General features: G+C 48.3%; 1 protein-coding gene across 2 annotated transcripts in view; it reads left to right on the forward strand.

The window, feature by feature from the left end:
* The window catches only part of DDX10 (DEAD-box helicase 10), a 107,693-nt gene extending 94,752 nt beyond the window's left edge, over positions 1 to 12,941 (forward strand). For both annotated transcript variants that reach the window (XM_078778596.1, XM_078778597.1), the window contains 5 exons: positions 3,467 to 3,610; positions 4,330 to 4,491; positions 9,265 to 9,327; positions 9,760 to 9,881; positions 12,511 to 12,941. In XM_078778596.1, coding sequence (XP_078634722.1) covers positions 3,467 to 3,610; positions 4,330 to 4,491; positions 9,265 to 9,327; positions 9,760 to 9,881; positions 12,511 to 12,703 — 684 coding nt within the window. In that variant the 3' untranslated portion in view covers positions 12,704 to 12,941. The remainder of the gene's footprint in view (positions 1 to 3,466; positions 3,611 to 4,329; positions 4,492 to 9,264; positions 9,328 to 9,759; positions 9,882 to 12,510) is intronic.
* The last annotated feature ends 8,826 nt before the right edge of the window (positions 12,942 to 21,767 follow it).

A 21,767-nucleotide genomic window follows, 5' to 3' on the forward strand; every position in this document is an offset into this window, starting at 1 on the left:
GAGCCTCGAACTTGTATACAAAAAAAAAAAAAAAAAAAAAAAAAAACAAATGTCTGATTTCTCTGTCATTATTGTCCCATATGAGCCTGACTCCACGATGTTTTATAATAATGCTCACAGATAACCGGGATCCAACGGGCTGTTGTAAGGGAATTCATTCCCAATAGTTGAGTGTGTGGAATATTTCGAGAGTTTGCCGGGAATGTCCTTTGACAGCATAACGACAGGGATCCATGGAAATTCTGCATTGTGTAAAATGTGACTTCAAGTTCTCAACTCTATTCTTCTTGAAGTCCTCAACCCCAAGTCTCCAAACCCCCACCTCTAAAGCCTCAACCCCCTTATCCCAACTCTGTCTATTCTCTGCCCCCCCCCCCCCCCCTCTACTCAAACTCTCTGTCCTCCCATTTATTTTTAGTGACATAATAGTCCTCGAATCCTAACTCCCCCCACCCCCATGCCTACGAACCTCAAGTCAATGTAATAGTCACTAACTCTAGTCACTTGTTCCGAATGTCGGATGGATTCCTGGGTTTTAAACTTGACCGTTGTTGCCGAAGGTACTCATTGACCTGCGTTGAATGTTTCACCGACCCGTTCAAGGACTAGTCTCATGAAATGTACTGTAAGATATGCAACTTTTGACTAACACATGCACTTCAGGATGGTCTATTCCTCCAGTTAGACAGGATTGTAAATGTAGCTTTTGTGGGTGTATTTTGACGGATTCATGGGATTTGTTAGCGAAACACCCTTCTGGATATATAATCTACTACATAAAAGATGTCTGCCTGTGTGTCTGTCTGTATGTCTGTCTGTATGTCTGTGTCGACATTTTTTCTCAGAGATGGCTGAACGGATCTTCGTCAAACTTTCAGATGTTCATCAGTGAGTGCCTGGGAGTGTTTTAGGCAAAAATAAAAACTTTATGAAAAAAAGAAAAGATCGTTTTTTTTGGAGTTTTTAAAATAAAAATAATCGCTCGATAGTGCCTCAGCTTTTTAAAATGAATGACAGTTGTATACAAGTACACATTCGCATAAATAAATAAAAAACAATCACCAGACATTTGAATGCAAATAAATCAAACCATTCCGGAAGCGTATGAAGTGGGTAGTGCGGCTTCTTCTTCCTGATCGGCATCACACTTAACTCAGAAACGTACTGAATGCCACATTCACCCACCAGCATATATATGAACCCCCTTCCTCCCCTTCCCCTCCCCTTCCTCCTCCCCCGTTTCCCCACCCCTCCCCCCTCCCCTCTCCTCGAATAATAGACCAATAAAAATAACGGTTCTTTTTGTTTTTCTGCAAAAAGTAAACATCCAGAGAGCCTCTGTATTGCCCAATCCCCCCCCCCCCCCCCACCCCTCTATTTGCATGAAATGGTTTGGTCCTGCCCCCAAACCAGACGTCCACCATATCCCAGGACAGGCTTTGCAGTCTTGCCATGCTGTCCATTGAAAGTCAGTTGGCTAGAAAGCTGGACTTCAAAGACTTGATCAGTGACTTTGCGAGCAACAAGGCCCGGCGCTGGGGTCTTTGTGTGTGAGGCTGAGCAAGGACCAGTGATAACTAAATGGCATGGCTACGGATATTGGATCACTACACTTGTATGTATACTCTGCTGCTGATTTTATTATTTTGTTTGTTATATCATTCTATAGATGATAATGTTAATTTATTTTAATTGAAGAGGTTAATGTATGTTGTAATTCTTACCGTTAAAATTACATTTAGACTGTAAAAGATGGCCTTCAGCACATTTCTTGTGTGGGTATCAGTCTTGCATCAAATAGCGAATTCCATACTGTATGCAGAAATATGAGCATTGGTTCAACCTCCTGGCAAAAATGTCGGGGAAAAAATGTGCGCGCTTCATAGGGGCCCATTGTGATATCATTTCATGGGGCCCATTGGGATATCGTTTCATAGGGGCCCATTGGGATATCATTTAATGGGGCCCATTGGGATATCATTTCATAGGGGCCATTGGGATATCATTTCATAGGGGCCCATTGGGATATCATTTCATAGGGGCCATTGGGATATCATTTCATAGGGGCCATTGGGATATCATTTCATAGGGGCCCATTGGGATATCATTTCATAGGGGCCCATTGGGATATCATTTCATAGGGCCCATTGGGATATCATTTCATAGGGGCCATTGGGATATCATTTCATAGGGGCCCATTGGGATATCATTTCATAGGGGCCCATTGGGATATCATTTCATAGGGGCCATTGGGATATCATTTCATAGGGGCCCATTGGGATATCATTTCATAGGGGCCATTGGGATATCATTTCATAGGGCCCATTGGGATATCATTTCATAGGGGCCATTGGGATATCATTTCATAGGGGCCCATTGGGATATCATTTCATAGGGGCCCATTGGGATATCATTTCATAGGGGCCCATTGGGATATCATTTTATAGGGGCCCATTGGGATATCATTTCATAGGGCCCATTGGGATATCATTTCATAGGGGCCCATTGGGATATCATTTCATGGGGCCCAAAATCCCTGGCGGCGCCCCTGCGAGTCCACTTTGGGGAAACACGTGCCTCGGCTCGCACCCGGCTTGGCGTCTCGATCGTTGTTGCCACTGAATGTTTCATGAGAATGAAAATGCCGGCTCTGACACCGGGCAGGATTTGGCAGGCATTTTTAGGTTCATCTCTCACCTAGCTTGTTCTGCGCTTGGCAGACACGCAGTCCTGAGGAAAGGTTCACAGATCATGCCCCTAACTTGGCCTCGGGTAATATGAACACGGTCCACGGCACACTGCCGTCCATGGTGAGACTCTCATATAACCTTTGCTTTAGACTTTTGCTTGATGTCGGAGCTCGTTCGTTAATTCACAGGAGGTACCATGAGTGGGTCCGCGTGCCATAAAACCGGAACCTCCTCTGTCTGGGAGAGACCGCGAATGGTCCAGAGGACGGGCCATCATGGAGTTCCTGCCACGGTCGCCATCGAACACGTCCTAAATCTGTCGGTTATTTTATTTAGCCCATTGAGGAATGATAAACAAAAGGAATCTCACATGGACATCGTTCGGAATGACTTTGAGGACTCGGAAATGGATGTTCATGTGGTATATGCACCACGTGATGCTTCACCAAGCAGGATGTGTCTGAATAGGAGGGGAGTTGAGAGAGAAATGTCAGCACTTCCACTGAGATTACATTTACTCCTTGCACGTGTATTTATTCATGTGGAAAGATGTGAAATCCATCTTTTTCCCAACGATCACATTGAATAATGCTCGGTCTTTGTGGTTTAATCCCAAACCGGCTCTCATTTTTGAAGGCGGTTCCGAGGCCTATGCAGCTGGTGCCCTTTGAAATGTGATACAACGCCTCGGGCACGAAGGACATGTTCGTTACATTTTTGAGGTTAAAGAAATTGTTTTAGCCAATTTTCCTTGAAACGTTGTTTGTGTTTTGCAGGTAAAATATGAAGAGAAAGGGCAAGAGGAGAAAAAGAAGAAAGAACAGAAATCGAAAGGGAATTACCGGATAAAGGAAGCCAAGAAGCTGCTGAAGAAGAAGCTTAAAGTCAACACAAAGATAACGTTTGATAAGGAAGGAGAGGTAGGCCATGAGCCTGATGTGTGATGGTTGTTTTGGTGGTGCAGCCCGTTGTGACGATTATTGTATTTTGAGTTTATTGAGCCATCAGGTTTGGTTTGAGATTAGGCCTGAGCTTGATGTGAGGCCACTAATAGTGCAATTACACTCTTTTAAAAGAACAATATCTGGGTTTTTGCAAAACTAATGAATGCCTCGGGTTTTTGTGAAATGTGTGGAACAAACAAACTGAATCCTCCAGAAAATGTTGGAAAAGGAAGTGACTTCCTGGTTGTTTCCATTAAATCATTGCAGCAATGGCAGAGTATTACAAAATGGCGGATATAATTGAGGTAGGTTTACCACTGGGTGTCATTGATGGAAATGTGCTGGAGGATCAAGGGTGAATCTGTGCATCCCGAGGAGATAGGAAACCCAATATGGCCGTTTACCCTTTGTAAATGGCCTAGTACGGTGCTGATGATTGTTCTTTACTATGACGGTCTGCACACACCCATTTAAGGTTAGTGCACATTCGTTATCGATATTTCACGAAATTTTCTGAATGCACCGGAATACGTTTATGCTGCTAGGATTGGTGTCGAGGGAACACGTGATGGGACTTGCACAGCGTGAGGGGAACGAAATCGCACATTGACAACAACTTCTTCATGAAGGAGGAAATTTTTCCAATTGTTTTTACCTTTGCTGATGAAGTTTCGTTCGTTGTGGTTTTTACACAGGTTGCAGAGGCCTGGCCTCCGATCCGTCCCTCAAGCACCCTCGGAGAGTCCGAGGAGGACGAGGTCGGTGGCATCAACCTCACGAAAGCAAAGGAGAGATTGTCCGTGGAAGACAAGATCGACAAGGAAGAATACCGACGGAGGATCAAGGAGAAGCATAAAGTGAGATCTAAACACAAAAACCCAAACCATCCTGATTTATCAATATGGGGGAAAATGTCCGGTTTGAATCTGGCAGCTTACAGGACACTAAGATTTACCTGCATATGTTAACGTTGTTTCCTGAAACGTTGCACACAGATTTGACTGTAAGAGACCCTTGGTAATACACACCATCTGTAAATTGTCAAAATCGAATGAAATCCCATTTGGAAATCTGCTTTTATGAACCTTGTCCACTGCCGTCGTTTTGTTTCCAGCCCTCACTATTTTCTTACGGCTCTTAGTGTGTGTCCGTCTGTAAAAATGTCCGTCAAGACTCACGCCGATGTCCTTTCGTGTCCTCCATGGTTTAGGATTCCCACATTCCTGCACCAATGTCCTTTAACTTGTGTTACACACGGTTTGGGATTCCCACATTCCTGCACCGATGTCCTTTAACTTGTGTTAAACGCGGTTTAGGATTCCCACATTCCTGTGACAATGTCCTTTAACTTGTGTTACACACGGTTTGGGATTCCCACATTCCTGTGACGAAGTCCTCTAACTTGTATTACACACGGTTTGGCATTCCCACATTCCCATGCCAATGTCCTTTCTCTCATGTTCCCCATGGTTTAGGATTCCCACATTCCTGCACCGATGTCCTTTAACCTGTGTTACACGTCTTCATTCCAACAATATTGATAGATAAAGGTGATATAATATAGCAAATATCATGAAACATTTACATTTTGTAGTCCATTGTATAATTTAAATAAACATAAATGCAAATTTCGCATGTGGAAAAAGTAAGTACACCCTTGGCTCTAATAGGTGGTATTGTCCCCTTTGGCAGAAACGACCTCAAGTAGGCGTTTCTTATAACTGTCTACCAGTCTCTGACATCGACTGGGATAATTTTTTGCTCACTCCTCCATGCAGAATTCTATCAGCTGTGTGATGTTTGAGGGGTTTCTTGCATGCACAGCTCGTTTCAAATCCCCCCACAACATCTCGATGGGATTTAGATCCGGGCTTTGACTTGGCCATTCCAGAACCCTCCATTTCTTTATTTTCAGCCATTCCTTGGTGGATTTACCGGTATGGTTAGGGTCATTGTCATGTTGCAAGGTCCACCTTCGGTTGAGCTTCAACTTTCCAACAGATGGCCTCACATTATCCTCAAGCACCCTCTGGTACAATGAAGAATTCATAGTGGATTCTATGATGGTGAGCTGCCCAGGCCCTGATGCAGCAAAGCTGCCCCAAACCATAATATTTCCTCCACCATGCTTTACAGTTGGTATCAGGTTCTTGTGGTCAAATGCTGTCTTTGGTTTTCGCCAAACATGTCTTCTGGTACTGTGGCCAAATAGCTCTACCTTTGACTCATCTGTCAGGAGCACATTGTTCCAGAAGTGCTGGTCTTTGCCTCGGTGTTCATTGGCAAACTTTAGTCTTGCCCTGATGTTCTTTCTGGACAGCAAAGGTTTCCTCCTGGCACACCTCCCATGTAGACCAAATTTGTGCAGCCTCTTTCTAATGGTAGACTCGTGCACTTTGACATCAACAGTGGCAAGAGCTACCTGTCGGTCCCGTGATGACATTCTGGAGTTCTTAGAGACTTCTTTCAGCATCTTGCAGTCTGCTCTCGGGCTGAACTTGCTGGGGCGGCCTGGCCTGAACAAGTTGGCAGTTGTTTGGAATCTTCTCCACTTGTAGATGATCTTCCGGACAGTCGAATGATTGATTTCAAATTGTTTGGAGATCTTTTTAAATCCCTTCCCAGACTCATAGGCATCTATAAACGTCTTTCTGAAGGCCTCAGAGAGCTCTTTTGATCTCGGCATGGTGACGCCGCACACATCAACAACAAAGAACAAACCAAACTAAATGTCTGAGGTTTAAATAAGACAGGTTCCTCCAAGATCCTCTCTAAGGATGTTATAATCATTTGCACCTGAGCTGGTGCACCTCATTCTAATTTTAGGTGTTTGATGTAGTGATAAATGTAGGGGTGTACTTACTTTTTCCACATGCGAAATTTGCATTTATGTTTGTTTAAATTATACAATGGACTACAAAATGTAAATGTTTCATGATATTTGTAATATTATATCACCTTTATCTTTCAATATTGTTGAAATGAAGATCAAATAGCTGTATGTTGAAATATGTTGAAAAAGTCAAAACTTCACATGAGGTGTACTTACTTTTTCACGTGACTGTATATATATATATAGCGGTTATTTTTGGCGCGTGCCCAGGATGGAAGAGATGCAAGGTATTTATCTCACGAAACACACGGGTTTAATCCGAAACCACCACGAACAGACACAACAAGGAAATTCAACAAATAGGATGTAATGAAAATAAATCCAAGACTAAAATATCAAAATTAATGTTTTTTTTTTCTTTTTGTTTTCTTTGTAGACAAGAGCGAGGCTCGTTTAAGAGCTAGCACATTAAACACATACAACAACAACAAGCATTTTAAGGCCATTTTCCCTGCTAGAGCGGGAGGTTAGACTTGCGGGCCCCATGACAATCTTCTCCATTTTGCCCTATTTTCTGCATCTCTCCTTGTTAATCCCCTTGCCCGCATTTCTTCTTCCACCACCTTTAGCCAAGTCTTTCTCGGTCTTCCCCGTCCTCTACTCCCTCCTGCATTCATTTCCATCACTCTTCTCAACCAGTCACTTTCATCCTTCCTCAACACATGACCAAACCATCTCAACCTGTTTCTCTGCACAGCATCCATCACCGGATCTATTCCCATCATCTTTCGCAATTCATCATTTGTCTTCCTCTCTCTCAAAGATACTCCACACATCCACCGAACCATTCGCATTTCCACCCTTTCCAGCCTTCGTTGCTGTTCTACGTTCATTACCCATGTCTCGCTCCCAAAAATCATAACACTTCTCACACATGCAGCATACACGTTTCCCTTCAGCTTCAATATGTCCCAAGATGTCCCAAAGGGGGAGAGGAGATGGGGGGGAGGGGGGAGGGGGGGGAGGGCAGGGTTGGGATACACGGTATGAAACAAATTGACAACAACAACAGGCATTTTAAGGCCATTTTCCCTGCAAGAGCGGGGGTTAGCCTTGCGGTCCCCATGACGATCTTCTCCAAATTTTCATGGTTCTATTTTTGAGGCAATGTTTTTATGGCTGGATGCCCTTCCTGACGCCAACCCTTTGAGTCGCCTCTTACGACACGCAGGGATACGGTGTACCTATTCTAAACCGGGGTACACACCGAAACAAATTGACACTACAAGGAATTTCAGGAATGAAGTCGGAGATTGAAAGATGTGGATTTGGGGTGTATTAATGGGGGGTAGAAAAGATCAAGGTTTTGGATGGGGCGGATAAAAGGAAGATAAGAGATAAAAAATAAGAGAATGGAATTTGGAAGATAAGAGATGGCGGTGAACAGCTGTTTTAAAGACCTGGAGGAGAGGGATTGAAGAGAGTGAGGGAGTTTGTTCTCGAGGTGGGAGTAAAGAGGAATAAAAGAGTGAAGTTGAGCAGAGAGTCTTGATTTTGGCAGTTTCACCAGAAGAGGGTTGCTGGCAGTTATTGTGCATCCTGCAGGAATATTTAGGGGACACAGCACAGACAGAGCTGGGGGAGCTCGGCCAGAGAGGAGTCGGTAGAAGACAGAAAGACCACCAACCTGCCTGCGGTGACATATCTCGACATATCTCGTTAAGTTCTCAAGTTATAACACGACAGACAGACAGACAGACAGACACGGCTCCCTTTATAATATGGATATTATATGGATGTTAGCCTTGTGTTGGCTTAGCGGTTAGGGTGCCAGCTTGGGATACTAGGATCCTGGGTTCGAATCCCGGTCGATCGCTGAATTAACGCCAGGGGGGTTGACTCAGCCTGTCATTCTTCTGAGGTCGGCAAATTGAGTACCAGCTAGCTGGTAATTCCCTGTGTGTCGCAAGAGGCGACTAACAGGGTTGGTGGCAGTAAGGGCATCCGGCCGTAAAACATTGCTTCAAAAAGGGGGCCACGGTGCCCAAAAAAAGGCCTACCCCCGCTCTGTGTGGAAAAATGGCCTCTAAAGGCGGTTCTTCTTCTATATGTACATATTATACTTGACTTGTTATAGAATTATGCACACCCACACTACCATTACAACGTGTGCATATACACACACACACACACACACACACACACACACACACACACACACACACACACACACACACACACACACACACTGACTTTCAGAGGTGGATACTTTGAGACCTAGTTGGTCTCTGGTCCATCTCTTGAATCCCACCCACATGTGGAGATAGCCGTCAACAACAGAAACTCCACGCACGCCCTCACACATACAAACATATACGTACGTGTACACACTCATACATATACAAGCACACATACATTTGAAAATATTTCTAGGATAAACAACTGTGTTTTTTGCCACATTTCTTGTTTGATAACCTCATATTTATGCTCAGTCTTGGAATTGCGTTTCAAGTTTTTCGATAAAGTAAGGAAGTTTTAAAAATTCTTTTAACCCTTCTCTTTGTTTGCTAAGCTGTGAATTGGGTGTCAGCAGGTTTAATAAATTATTATTTTGTTCATCCTGCCCATGCAGTCCTTGAGGTTGATGAGGGTTAGGAGGGTGTGGTTGTTGTGTGATGTCTCCCATCATGGAAATCCAGTGTTGAGCAGAAGCTCGTATGTTTATCCCACAATTTGTTTATCTTGGAAGTGCTAGTCCCGGTAGGCCTGTAGTCTCTCCTCATTGTTTTCTTCACAGATACAACGTCTCAAGGCAAAGGAGGCCAGGAGAGCCAGGAGTGGACAGCAGCGAAAGGAGGAGGTTAGTGAGATGGATCTTTTGGAACTCTTCAATATACAAAATGGCTCCATGGTTTCATTTGAAACCTTACTCCATACTTCCTCATTTAAAACAAATTTTGATTTCATGAACAGAAAAACTGGGTTTTGCTTGCTTGTAAAACTGGTTTAAGAGCCATTGTGTCCCTCAAAAAAGGAACTTACCTACACAACTTTACCGTCTCGACTCGGAGATTCGATCTTTTCAATGTCTGCAATTCCGTAATGTCGGCATTGACCGTTTCACCGTGGTGCCACAACATAGATGCTCCGGTTTGTCCATTCTGTCTCTTTTCATCCATTCTGTATACTGACTTTCCAATCGCACACCTGAGATCTCTCGGGTTGGTAGGATCACTGGACGTGATCCGAACGTTTCTGTGTACATGGGTTTTGTGTGCCTGGATCTTTGCAGGGTAAGGATGAGGAATCGTCAGAGTCGGACGATTCAGAAACGTCGGACGCTTTTGTGTTGCCGGACGCGGACGGGTGCTTCGTCCGTTCCAGCGACGAGGCCAGCCAGGCTTCAAGCAATAGGTGAAGGTTTTGACGTGCACACACTTTTTGACGGTTGTTTCCTGGGTTTGTTTTACCAGACTGGATTTGTTGCTACCAGACTGGATTTGCTGATTTAGATTTTTTTTTAAATTAATTATCCTTTCATATGTATGGTATATATTTAGGGAAAGCTTTTCCAGGGCTGCATTCTGGAACTTCAGGTATTCTTTAATGGTATTAGCAGTTTCATAGGATACTGAACTCTTTGCTCTTCAATCGTTTCCCTGATAGAAGTCGGACAGCCATGACCATTGGTGACCATTTTGTCTTGAAAGTGAGATGAAACTGTCCGTCTCCTCTCTAAATCCATGGATTTGAATTATTCTGTACCAGGTTGACTTTGAGTCAATCTCCTGAACAATTTTTCGAATTAATTCCCTACCTTGTCTCATTAGGACCCTTCTTGGCATGTAACTGCCGTCCGAAGAGATATTGTGAACATTGAGTTTCTAATGAGTAGTTACCCCGCGCCCACGAATCGAAAGGCAGGTTAAGCAATTGGTTCAATTCTGTCAGTCTGTCCATCTCTCTGTCTGTCCGTCTCGAGGAACTACTTGATTCAAATGGAATGTTGTATTTTCAACACAAATCAGAACATGAATCAGAAAACAACGCTGTAGTTCAGCAGTACTTTGTCTCTGAATTTGTCGATGACACATGCACAGAGAGGACTGAGATAATGTCTTTCGTCTCTCGGCCTGTCTGGCAGTCAAACAAAATAAAAAATCATTCCAAACAGGACATTTATTGTTTTTAAGGACGTCATAAAGGACACGAACAACAGGTACAAATAATTAATGTAAAGTGTTTGTGTGTAATAAATAAGTTGGTGTGAAAGACGCTGCATCAAAGGCGGTAAACTTCCGGATTTTCTTGTCTTCAACCTTTAAAATCTTTATTTTATTTCAATTTAACTTATACTTGAACACTGGAGAACACAAATCACCTTTTGACACTTTCAGATCCCTTCAGTTTTGTAGTACTTGGACAAAATGTTATGCCATTTTACATCATCTCAACCAATCAAATTTACCACTCGTTGACCCCACCATTGTTCTTGTTTCTCAAGACAGCACGGGGGTAAAGTGTTTTACGAACTCTCTCGTTGGATACGAAATAGTAGTTCAACGTGCGTGTTTCAACTTTTTAAACTTGTGTAATTTTCAACAACTTGGAAATCAACTTTTGCTGTTTGTTTATTTGATATTTATTCGTTTATGGAAAGAGGGTTTTTTTTACTTTCTGAGCCGAGAGGTTGGAATTGTTTTCGGCAGCAAACTCGGGCAAACCTAGATAGGGACCGGCCCAAAAGCACATGGGGATTTGCTGTTTCCGGCAGAAAACCTAGACACGGACCGGCCCAAAAGCACATGGGGATTTGCTGTTTCCGGCAGAAAACTCAGGCAAACCTAGACACGGACCAGCCCAAAAGCACATGGGGATTTGCTGTTTCCCGGCAGCGAACTTGGGCAAACCTAGACATGGACCGGCCCAAAAGCACATGGGTATTTGCTGTTTCCGGCAGCAAACTCTGGCAAGCGTTGACAAGGACCAGCCCAAAAGCACATGGGGATTTGCTGTTTCCCGGCAGCGAACTCGGGCAAGCGTTGACAAGGACCGGCCCAAAAGCACATGGGGATTTGCTGTTTCCTGGCAGCGAACTTGGGCAAACGTTGACAAGGACCGGCCCAAAAGCACATGGGGATTTGCTGTTTCCGGCAGCGAACTCGGGCAAACCTAGACATGGACCGGCCCAAAAGCACATGGGGATTTGCTGTTCCCGGCAGCAAACTCGGGCAAACCTAGACATGGACCGGCCCAAAAGCACATGGGGATTTGCTGTTTCCGGCAGCGAACTTGGGCAAACCTAGACATGAACTGGCCCAAAAGCACATGGGGATTTGCTGTTTCCGGCAGCAAACTCGGGCAAACCTAGACATGGACCGGCCCAAAAGCACATGGGGATTTGCTGTTCCCGGCAGCAAACTCGGGCAAACCTAGACATGGACCGGCCCAAAAGCACATGGGGATTTGCTGTTTCCGGCAGCGAACTTGGGCAAACCTAGACATGGACCGGCCCAAAAGCACATGGGGATTTGCTGTTCCCGGCAGCAAACTCGGGCAAACCTAGACATGGACCGGCCCAAAAGCACATGGGGATTTGCTCTGATCCATGACACACCTGTCACTCTTAACCTAGTCAATCTGCATCGGCCTCAGATGTAATTGGTTGTACACAGCGCTATGTCTCTGGAAAAGTTGATGTTTGTCGGTGCAGCCCAACGCAAGACGCTGAGTGTGTCTGTTCTGGCCGAGCTAAAGGATGACATTTGTTGCAGGAAGTTCTTCCCTGGCTGCACACAGATCCAAAGGAATTGTGGGATACCCTGTATCCTGTAGTCTCGATGCACTAATCTTAAAACTACATCATGTAAAGTTGTTTAACCTCCTCCCCCTTCCCTCCTTCTCCTCCCTCATTTTAAGCTCCATTGATATTGTTCATGGTTTCTACTCTCCCCTTTTCATCGAGTTCAGCTGTAATGCTGGAGGTGTCATGTTTAGTTATTTCCTGTGATGAGTTTGCTGAATACACCTGTTCTTCCCGCAGAGGTCAAGGGAGCAATATCAGTGAAAATGATGAGGACAAAGATGATGATGATGATGATGATTCATCAATTCCTCCTAAGAAGAGGGGAAGGTTACAGGAAGAAGAAGAAGAAGAAGATGATAACCCAATGGACACAGGCTTGTCTTTGGCTGAGGATGAGGCTTTGGTTCTTGAATTGTTAAGGAGGAAATGATGGGCTGAGTGGAGATGTAAACCCTCGCTGTATGTTGTACCACCACCTCACTCCTCACCCTCTTGCCCCACTCACCTCACCCATCGTGTAAGAATAACATCCATGATTAATTTCATAAAAACACTGAATTGGGTTGAAAATATGTATTTCTTACTTTTTGTGGAATACGAGCATTTGTTGGTGTTATGTGAATATTCATATTTTATGCCTTTGGTAAATAAAGTATAAATTATAACAATCACTGTTTCCTTACTCTTGATTGCTCATCTCCTCCAGTACGTTCCTCCACCCCCTTCCCCCCTTTCCTATCTGTTCCTCCGGGATGTCCCCTCCTTCCCCCTCCAACAAGTTCCCTCCCCACCACACCCCAGCTTGTTCCCCCCTTCCCACCTCAGCATTTTCCCCTCCTGCCCCCCCTCCCCCCCCACCCAGGACACCCTCTTTAATACCTCTCCCACCACTGCCGGTACTCCCTCTCTAATCCCCCTGGAACTCCGCTGTTTTTGTAAATTCCTTCTGCTTGAGAAAATTATTGAACTAACCTCTACTGCGGTGGTGGAAGAGTTCATCGAGTCACTCACCTAAGCTGAGGAGGTTCATCCTCTGCTTACACATAGTTGCTCCAATGTCGGCTCTTTAACCATTCTCCTCTTGTGCACAAGCTGCGGCGTTTGTCATTGAGATGCAGAGCTGTTAGACGCGTCAGATGCCCTTTGTTTGAATGCATTGCAGGAGAGCTTGTGTGCAGGTGTGAGTTAGCACGCTGCTCGTTACCAGTCCACCAGACCCGCACGTCATCTTCCATTTCGTTCAATGCAAATTACGAGAAGGTCCCATGTACCACACAGACGTTTGTGTAATAACAGCAAACTTTTCCAACCCGATTTATGACACCTGCACACAGGTTCACCTGCAGCACCTTGAACATCTCCCCTGCAATGAGCTTAATGCAAACCAGTCGAGGAAGTGCACAAACTGTGACGAAGATTTGACCCAGAGAAGATCCGTGCATCGACCATTCTGAAACTGAAGATGATGCTTGTAATTGTAATTACTTGTAATTACATTACAATTACATTGTAATTGTAAAGGTACCGAAGAAAACTTCCTAATAAATGTGATGGGGGGGGGGGGGGGAAATGATGAAGTTTCTTATTTCGCTGGATGAGATCTCTGTTTAGTTCAAGTTGATGGTCACTTGTCATTTTGAGGTTTCTTGGTAGTTAAACCAAGACAGAATTGGTAACCATGTGAGTTTAACCAATCCAATGTGTAAATGTGAGCTCTCCTCCCAGGAGGTTGTTTATCAATTAACATGGATCGACAATCAGACACCGTTCAGAAATATCAGCAGAGAGTCTTCATGTCGAATAGCCCACCACCATTCTCTGCATTGTGGTGGACCCATTTCATTATTTATTTTGTATGCAGCCTGTGGCTGTTGGTTGTATTGATGCTGGGAGCACACCTATGTGCTGCTGATGCAGTGCCCCCTGTTCCCAGGAGTTTGTTCCAGAATGGCATTGATTGGTGGTTTCGGTGTCCCCACCCCCTTTTCGCCTTGATATAAGGGGGGTGGGGGAGGGGAATGGAGAGTTGTTTTTCTTCACTCTTGAGAAAGGACAGTGGATACACGGTTGACCGGGTTGCTGATCGAAACGTCGAGCAGTTATTTGTTTTGCTCATTAAAGGTTGGACAACTCAAAATGGATTCATATATATATTATATCATATATATATATTTTTTTTTTTTTTTTTTTTTTTTTTTTGAAGGAGCTGTGCTCCCACGTAATCGGAAGAATGGACGCGACAAAAAGCTGGAATTCGTCCGAGTTTCTTTATTGTCACAAAACAACTCGGGTACTCTGAAAAGCCCGTTTATCGGGCAGCAATATATATACACACATTATCCCGGAGCGTTTGCCCGGGAAAGGCGAGAGGGGGCGTGGCTGGGCGTCCTGGCCGCGGCCTGGCAAGTCGAGGGCGGACATGCCCGGGCGTCCCGGACACGGCCTGGCAAGTCGAGAGCGGGCGTGCCCGGGCGTCCCGGCCGAGGCCTGGCAAGATGAGCGCGGGCCTGCCCGGTGTCCTGGACGAGCCCGGCATGGTGATCGCTCCGCGTCCTTGGTAGGTGCAAGGCGATTGTGTAAACCCAGCGGTAGCCGCTACACACGTCCCCCCAGAATCGACTTGCACCGGCAGGGTCAATTTGAGGGGGGTCCTGATGACCCGGCCGAAGCGACCCCTGGCAGGTCATGGGGGGGGGGGGGGGTCCGGTGTGATGGTGGGCGGTTGAGTGGGGGGCACCGTGGACGGGGGGCGGCCTCGCCGCGGCGGGAGCGCCAACCGTGGCGGTTGGTCGATGTCCACGTGCGCCGGCTTGAGGCGGTCCACCGCAATCCGGTCCGACCTGCCGCCGATGTCGATGACGAACGACTTGTCGTCCCGTCGCAGGACACGGAAGGGCCCGTCGTACGGCGGCCGGAGTGGCCCCCGATGTGCGTCATGACGCACAACAACGTACTCCGCTGTGCGAAGCGCTGGGGCGATGTAGGACTGGGGGTCACCGTGGTGGGATGTTGGCACGGGGGCAAACCGTCGGGCGGCCTCCTGGAGGTCCGAGCGCTGGTGAGCTGTGGACCAGGGACTGGTAGCGTCGGGTACAAATTCGCCCGGGACGCGTAGCGCCTGGCCGTAGACAAGCTCGGCGGTGGATGCCCGGAGGTCCTCCTTAGGGGCCGTGCGGAGGCCCAAAAGGACCCACGGCAGCCGGTTGGCCCAACCGCCGTCTTGAAGGCCGGCCATGAGCGCGGCCTTCATGGAGCGGTGGAATCGCTCGCACAACCCGTTGGCTTGGGGGTGGTAGGCCGTAGTACGGTGGAGCTTGACCCCCAGGTTGCGGGCGACCGCGCCCCACAGCTCGGAGGTGAACTGCGGTCCGTGGTCTGACGAGATGTCCGCCGGTGCGCCGAAGCGGGCGACCCAGGTGGTGATGAAAGCCTGCGCCACGTCGGCGGTGGTGGTGGAGACGAGGGGAACGGCCTCCGGCCACCTGGTGGTCCTGTCCACCATGGTGAGCAGGTGTGTGAACCCCCGTGATGGGGGGAGGGGGCCCACCAGATCCACGTTGACGTGGTCGAAACGTCGTTCGGGCACGGTGAAAGGTGCCAGCGGGGCCTGGGTGTGTCGGTGGACCTTGGCCTGTTGGCAGGCTGTGCAGGTGCTGGTCCAATCGCGGACATCCCGTCGAAGGCTGTGCCAGACGAATCGCGCCGACACCAGCTTCTGGGAAGCTTTCCGGCCTGGGTGGGAAAGGCCGTGGAGGGAGGCGAAGATGCGGCGTTGCCAGGTGACGGGCACGATGGGGCGAGGCTGGCCTTGGGAGACGTCGCAGAGCAGGACAGTGTCCGGGAAGGGGATGTCGGCCAGGCGGAGGCCCGTGTCCGCCGCCCGGAGGGCTTGCACCGTGGTGTCGGTGGTTTGGTCCGCCGCCATAAGCGCGAAGTCCACGCCGAGGTGAACCGCGTTCGCGCTGACCCGAGAAAGACAGTCGGCCACGGCGTTGTTTTTGCCGGCGACGTGCCGGATGTCCGTGGTAAACTCCGACACGGCGGAGAGGTGGCGCTGTTGGCGGGCCGACCACGGCTCTGTGACCTTGGCCATTGCGTAAACCAACGGCTTGTGGTCGACGAACGCCGTGAAGGGTCGGCCCTACAGGAGGTGGCAGAAATGGCGAATGGCCAGGTGTAGACCGAGGAGCTCACGGTCAAACGTGCTGTATTTGAGCTCGTTCGGCCGGAGCTGCCGGCTGAAAAAAGCGAGTGGCTGCCAAACCCCGTTCACCCATTGCTCATGTACGGCGCCCACCGCGTAGTCGGAGGCATCCGTGGTGAGGGCAATGGGAGCGTTGAGCACCGGGTGAGCGAGCAGTGTTGCGTCGGCGAGGGCCCGCTTTGAGCTTTGGAAGGCCGCGTCCATTGCTGCGGACCAGACGATGTCGTGCTTGGCCGGCTTGCCCCGGAGGGCTTCGTAGAGGGGCCGCATGAGTTGAGCAGCGCGGGGCACGAAGCGGTGATAGAAATTCACCATTCCCAGGAATTCCTGCAGGGCCTTTATGGAGCGGGGACGCGGAAACGTGGTGATGGCCTCGACCTTGGTTGGCAGCGGCACGGCCCCGTTCTTGGTGATGTGGTGGCCCAAAAAATCAACGGCCGTCGTGCCGAAGTGGCATTTGGCCGGGTTGACGATGAGGCCGTGCTCGCTGAGGCGCTCCGAACAGTGTTCGGAGGTGGAGGAGGTGCTCGGCCCAGGACGTGCTGGCGACGAGGATGTCGTCCAGGTAAACGAAGAGGAACGGCAGGTCACGCAGCATGCCGTCCATCAAGCGCTGGAACGCCTGAGCCGCGTTCTTGAGGCCAAACGGCATCCGTAGGAATTCGAATAAGCCGAACGGCGTGATGACGGCCGTTTTATGGACGTCGGCCGCCCTGACAGTTACCTGGTGATATCCCCGTATGAGATCGATTTTTGAAAAAATGACCCGTCCTGCCAGACGGGCGGAGAAGTCTTGGATGTGCGGGATCGGATACCTGTCGGGGGTGGTAGCGTCGTTAAGGCGGCGGTAGTCGCCACATGGGCGCCAGCCGCCCCCTGGCTTTGGGACGATGTGTAGTGGCGAAGCCCACGCGCTATCGGAGCGCCGCACGATGCCGAGGTGTTCCAAAGCGGCGAACTCAGCTTTGGCCACGGCGAGCTTGGCTGGGTCGAGGCGGCGGGTTCTGGCGTAGACCGGCGGGCCCGTGGTTGGTATGTGGTGCTCGATCCCATGTCGTCCTGCGACGGCCGAAAACGTCGGCCGCGTGAGGGCCGGGAACTCCGTGAGCAGGCGAGTAAACTCGTTCGCTGCCGGGAGGGCGCATGCCAGCTCGGTCGGAGCGGAGCTGCTCAATGTGCATACCAGGGAGCTGAAGGTCTCGGCGTTGATGAGGCGACGCCGTTGGACGTCCACCAGCAGTCCGTGTGCGCAGAGGAAGTCGGCGCCTAGCAGAGCCATGGGCACGTTTGCGGTTACAAACGTCCAAGTAAAGCGTTGGCCGCCGAAGCAGAGGGTGACGTTGCGCGGGCCGAAGGTGCGGATGCCCGATCCGTTGGCCGCAACCAAGGAGGGGCCGCAAACCGCGGACTGCCTGTCCTGATCAGAGGCGGGTATGACGCTCAGTTGGGCGCCGGTGTCGCACAGGAAGCGCCGTCCGGACGCTTTGTCCGTGATGAAAAGTAAGTTGCCCGTGTGGCCGGCGCTCATGGCTGGTAATGAACGCCGGCCCGGCCGTTTCCCGGCCTGCCGAAGGTGCACGGGGGTCGGCATGTCCGGGCCTTCTGTCCGAACCTGGCATGATAGTAACACCACGCTTGGTCAGGTGGAGGCCCCGGTCGTCGTGCTGGAGGTGGTCGGCTCGGCGTTGCGGACGCCAATTGCGTCGGCAGTTCGGTCGTCGACCGTGCCGGGTGCTCGGGCGCCATGGGCGTTGTGTCGGACGGCGGTGGGCCCCAGGTCGCTGCTGTAATGCGTTGGCCTGCCGCGGAGATCTTGTCGGCTTCCCTGGCGAGGGCGCGGGGATCCATGATCGTCGTACTCGCCAGGGCGAGGCGTACCGGGCTAGGCAGCTGACGGAGGAACAGCTCCCGGAACAGGAATGCCGGAGAGTGCTCGCCGAGCAGCGAAAGCATGTAGTCCATTCGCTCGGACGGGCGCGTGTCGCCGAGCTCGGGCAGGTCGAGCAGGCGCCGTGCGCGTTCCGCCGATGAGAGGGCGAAAGCGTCGAGGAGGAGCTTTTTAATCGCGCCGTATTTGTCAGCGGCTGGCGGGCTCTCGAGGAGGCTCAGGGCGCGGGCCGCGGTGGCTGAACCGAGCGCTGCTACCACATGGTGGAAGCGGGTGTCGTCGGCCGTGATGCCTCGCAGGGCGAACAGGGTGAACCTGGGTGAACCAAACCGCCGCGTGAGCATCCCAGAAGGTAGGCAGTTTAAGGGCAACTGCCGTGTCCATATCGGTAGGTCACCAATGAAGGAGCTGTGCTCCCACGTAATCGGAAGAATGGACGTGACAAAAAGCTGGAATTCGTCCGAGTTTCTTTATTGTCACAAAACAACTCGGGTACTCTGAAAAGCCCGTTTATCGGGCAGCAATATATATACACACATTATCCCGGAGCGTTTGCCCGGGAAAGGCGAGAGGGGGCGTGGCCGGGCGTCCTGGCCGCGGCCTGGCAAGTCGAGGGCGGGCATGCCTGGCCGTCCCGGACGCGGCCTGGCAAGTCGAGAGCGGGCGTCCCAGCCGAGGCCTGGCAAGTTGAGCGCGGGCCTGCCCGGGCGTCCTGGACGAGCCCGGCATGGTGATTGCTCCGCGTCCTTGGTAGATGCAAGGCGATTGTGTAAACCCAGCGGAAGCCGCTACAATATATATATATATATATATATATATATATATATATATATATATATATATATATATATATATATAGATATATATATAGATAGATAGATAGATAGATAGATATATATATATATATATATATATATATATATATATATATATATATATATATATATATATATATATATATATATATATATATATATATATATATATATATATATATGGCGTCAGGAAGGGCATCCGGCCATAAAAACATTGCCTCAAACAGTGAACCACTATTGTCATGGGGCCCGCAAGGCCAACCCCCGCTCTGGCGGGGAAAATGGCCTTTAAAACGATCATTCATTCATGTATATATATATACAGACTTGTCATTTAATATGGAATATTTTTTTTGTGGGGGTGAACTTACTTTTCAAGATGTCTTAGAACCAAAAGTTCATTGGAATTATGTTGAAATTATTCTAGATTTTGTTAATGTGACCTTTAAAAGAAACAAAAACCACATTTGACATTTCGAAACAAATAAATTGATCCTTGAAAGTGATGTAAACTGATATCGAACTCAATTCATGGACAGTACTGTGTTAAACTTCTGTACGTTTTCCAGAAGTATCTCTTTATTTTGCACATTAGCCAATTTTTTTTTTTACAAAAACAAAAGTTAAATTACGACTGGGATTACGGACAGTAAAATTACAGTTCAGGACTTCGTGTAACCCCCACGAGCATTCAGGAGAGCACGTACACGTTGATGCATGCTGTTCGCGAGATTTGCCAAGGTTTGGACAGGAATCGCTTGCCATGCAGTGACAATAGCCTGCTGCAATTCACGCACAGGTCGGCTGCTGGTCCAAGTGTTCGATTTGACGCGTTAATTCTGCCCACAAGTTCTCTATCGGATTCATATCCGGGGACATGGCAGGCCATTCCATATGCTCTACACCACGGTCAGCAAGAAAGTGTTGGATCATGCGAGCACGATGAGGCCGTGCATTGTCATCTTGGAAGACAAAGTTTCCTCGAAAGGCTACATGAGCAAATGGAAGCAATGTTTCTTCCAGAATGGCCCTGTACTTGAACTGGTTCAGGTTTCCATTCAGAACAACCAGGTCATTTTTGCCCCCTGCATGAAAAGCAGCCCAAACGGTCACCCCACCACCTCCAGCGTGGACTCTTGGCACTATACAATCTTTGTTGTAGGCTTCATGCACTTCATGCACTACTTAAGAAAGTAAACCCAAGTCAAGGAAAAAAAAAAAAGCCATATTAAATGCCAAGTCTGTATATATATATATATATACAGATATATATATACAGTGGCTTAGCACTGCGTCAAAAGGCGTGGTTTGGAACATTTGTTGCGGGCTAAGGGCATGGCAATATAACCCTTTGCGCAAAGCCCCCACCTCAGTTTTTAGGGGAGAGGCGCTTGAACAAGTTATGAGCCGGGGTCCTCTGTTGAACAGTTCTGAGAGTGCGCGGTGTTGATTCGAGTTACAAGTTAAATGCTCGGTTGAGCTTGAGGCAGATCCTCTGAATTGAGTTATGAGGGTGAAAGCGCGCCGTTGATTAATCGCGCTGTGAGGAACCGCCGAGCCGGGCGAGAGACGCGCATATTCGCCTGCCTGCCTTTGTTCGAGATACGTGCCGCAAGGATCCCTCCCGCCTGCCTGCCTTCGTCGAGGGACGTGCTGTGACCGTGGAGGGCCATGCCGGGCGAGCTGTTCCTGAACAACAAAGCCGGCGCGTTCAGCGCATGAACCATCCTTCCTTCATTCATTCCCCCTGTGAGTGTGAACGGGCCCGTTGTCTGGGGAATAAGCTCAGACTGTATAAGATCTGCCCTGTGTCTCTGCTTCTACCAATCATTGTAAATAATAATTATTAAATGTGTTATTTCTTTGATTTAACTGTTTCGTCCTTTCCATCTATTGATTAAGCGTGGTACGAATTATCGCTCTAATCGGGTTCCCAATACAAAGGTAATTGCACGGACCACGTGGTACGCCATCCGCTCGGACGTACTCAAATTACGTGTGGTTCGTGCGAGACTTGATCCCCGCTTCCGCGGCGGCGTGAGTACTTAGGTACGTGTGAACATTGTCCTGAAACCCTGTCTCACGTCCGACCGGAAGTGGCGACTCAAGTCTCGCAGTTGCGACGACCCAAAAAGAACAAGGGGCTTAATCTCCCGTTGGTAAGTGAAGGAGGGTCGCGTGGAAACCATAACAATATATATACACACCGCATTCAGAAAGTATTCAGACCCCTTCACTTTTTTCACATTTTGTTATGTTGCAGCCTTATGCTGAAATCGTTTAATTCATTTTTTCCCTCATCAATCTACACTCAATACACTAAAATGACAAAGAGAAAACATGATTTTAGAAAGTTTTGCAAATTTATTAAAAAGAAAAAACTGAAATATCACATTGACATAAGTATTCAGACCCTTTGCTATGATACTTGAAATTTAGCTCAGGTGCCTCCCATTTCTCTTGATCATCTTTGAGATGTTTCTACACCTTGATTAGAGTTCACCTGTGGTAAATTCAATTGATTGGACATGATTTGGAAAGGCACACACCTGTCTATATAAGGTCTCACAGCTGACAATGCATATCA

The sequence above is a fragment of the Myxine glutinosa genome, chromosome 5, assembly GCF_964187855.1.
Source record: "Myxine glutinosa chromosome 5, kmMyxGlut1.1, whole genome shotgun sequence".
Lineage (NCBI taxonomy): Eukaryota > Metazoa > Chordata > Myxini > Myxiniformes > Myxinidae > Myxine > Myxine glutinosa.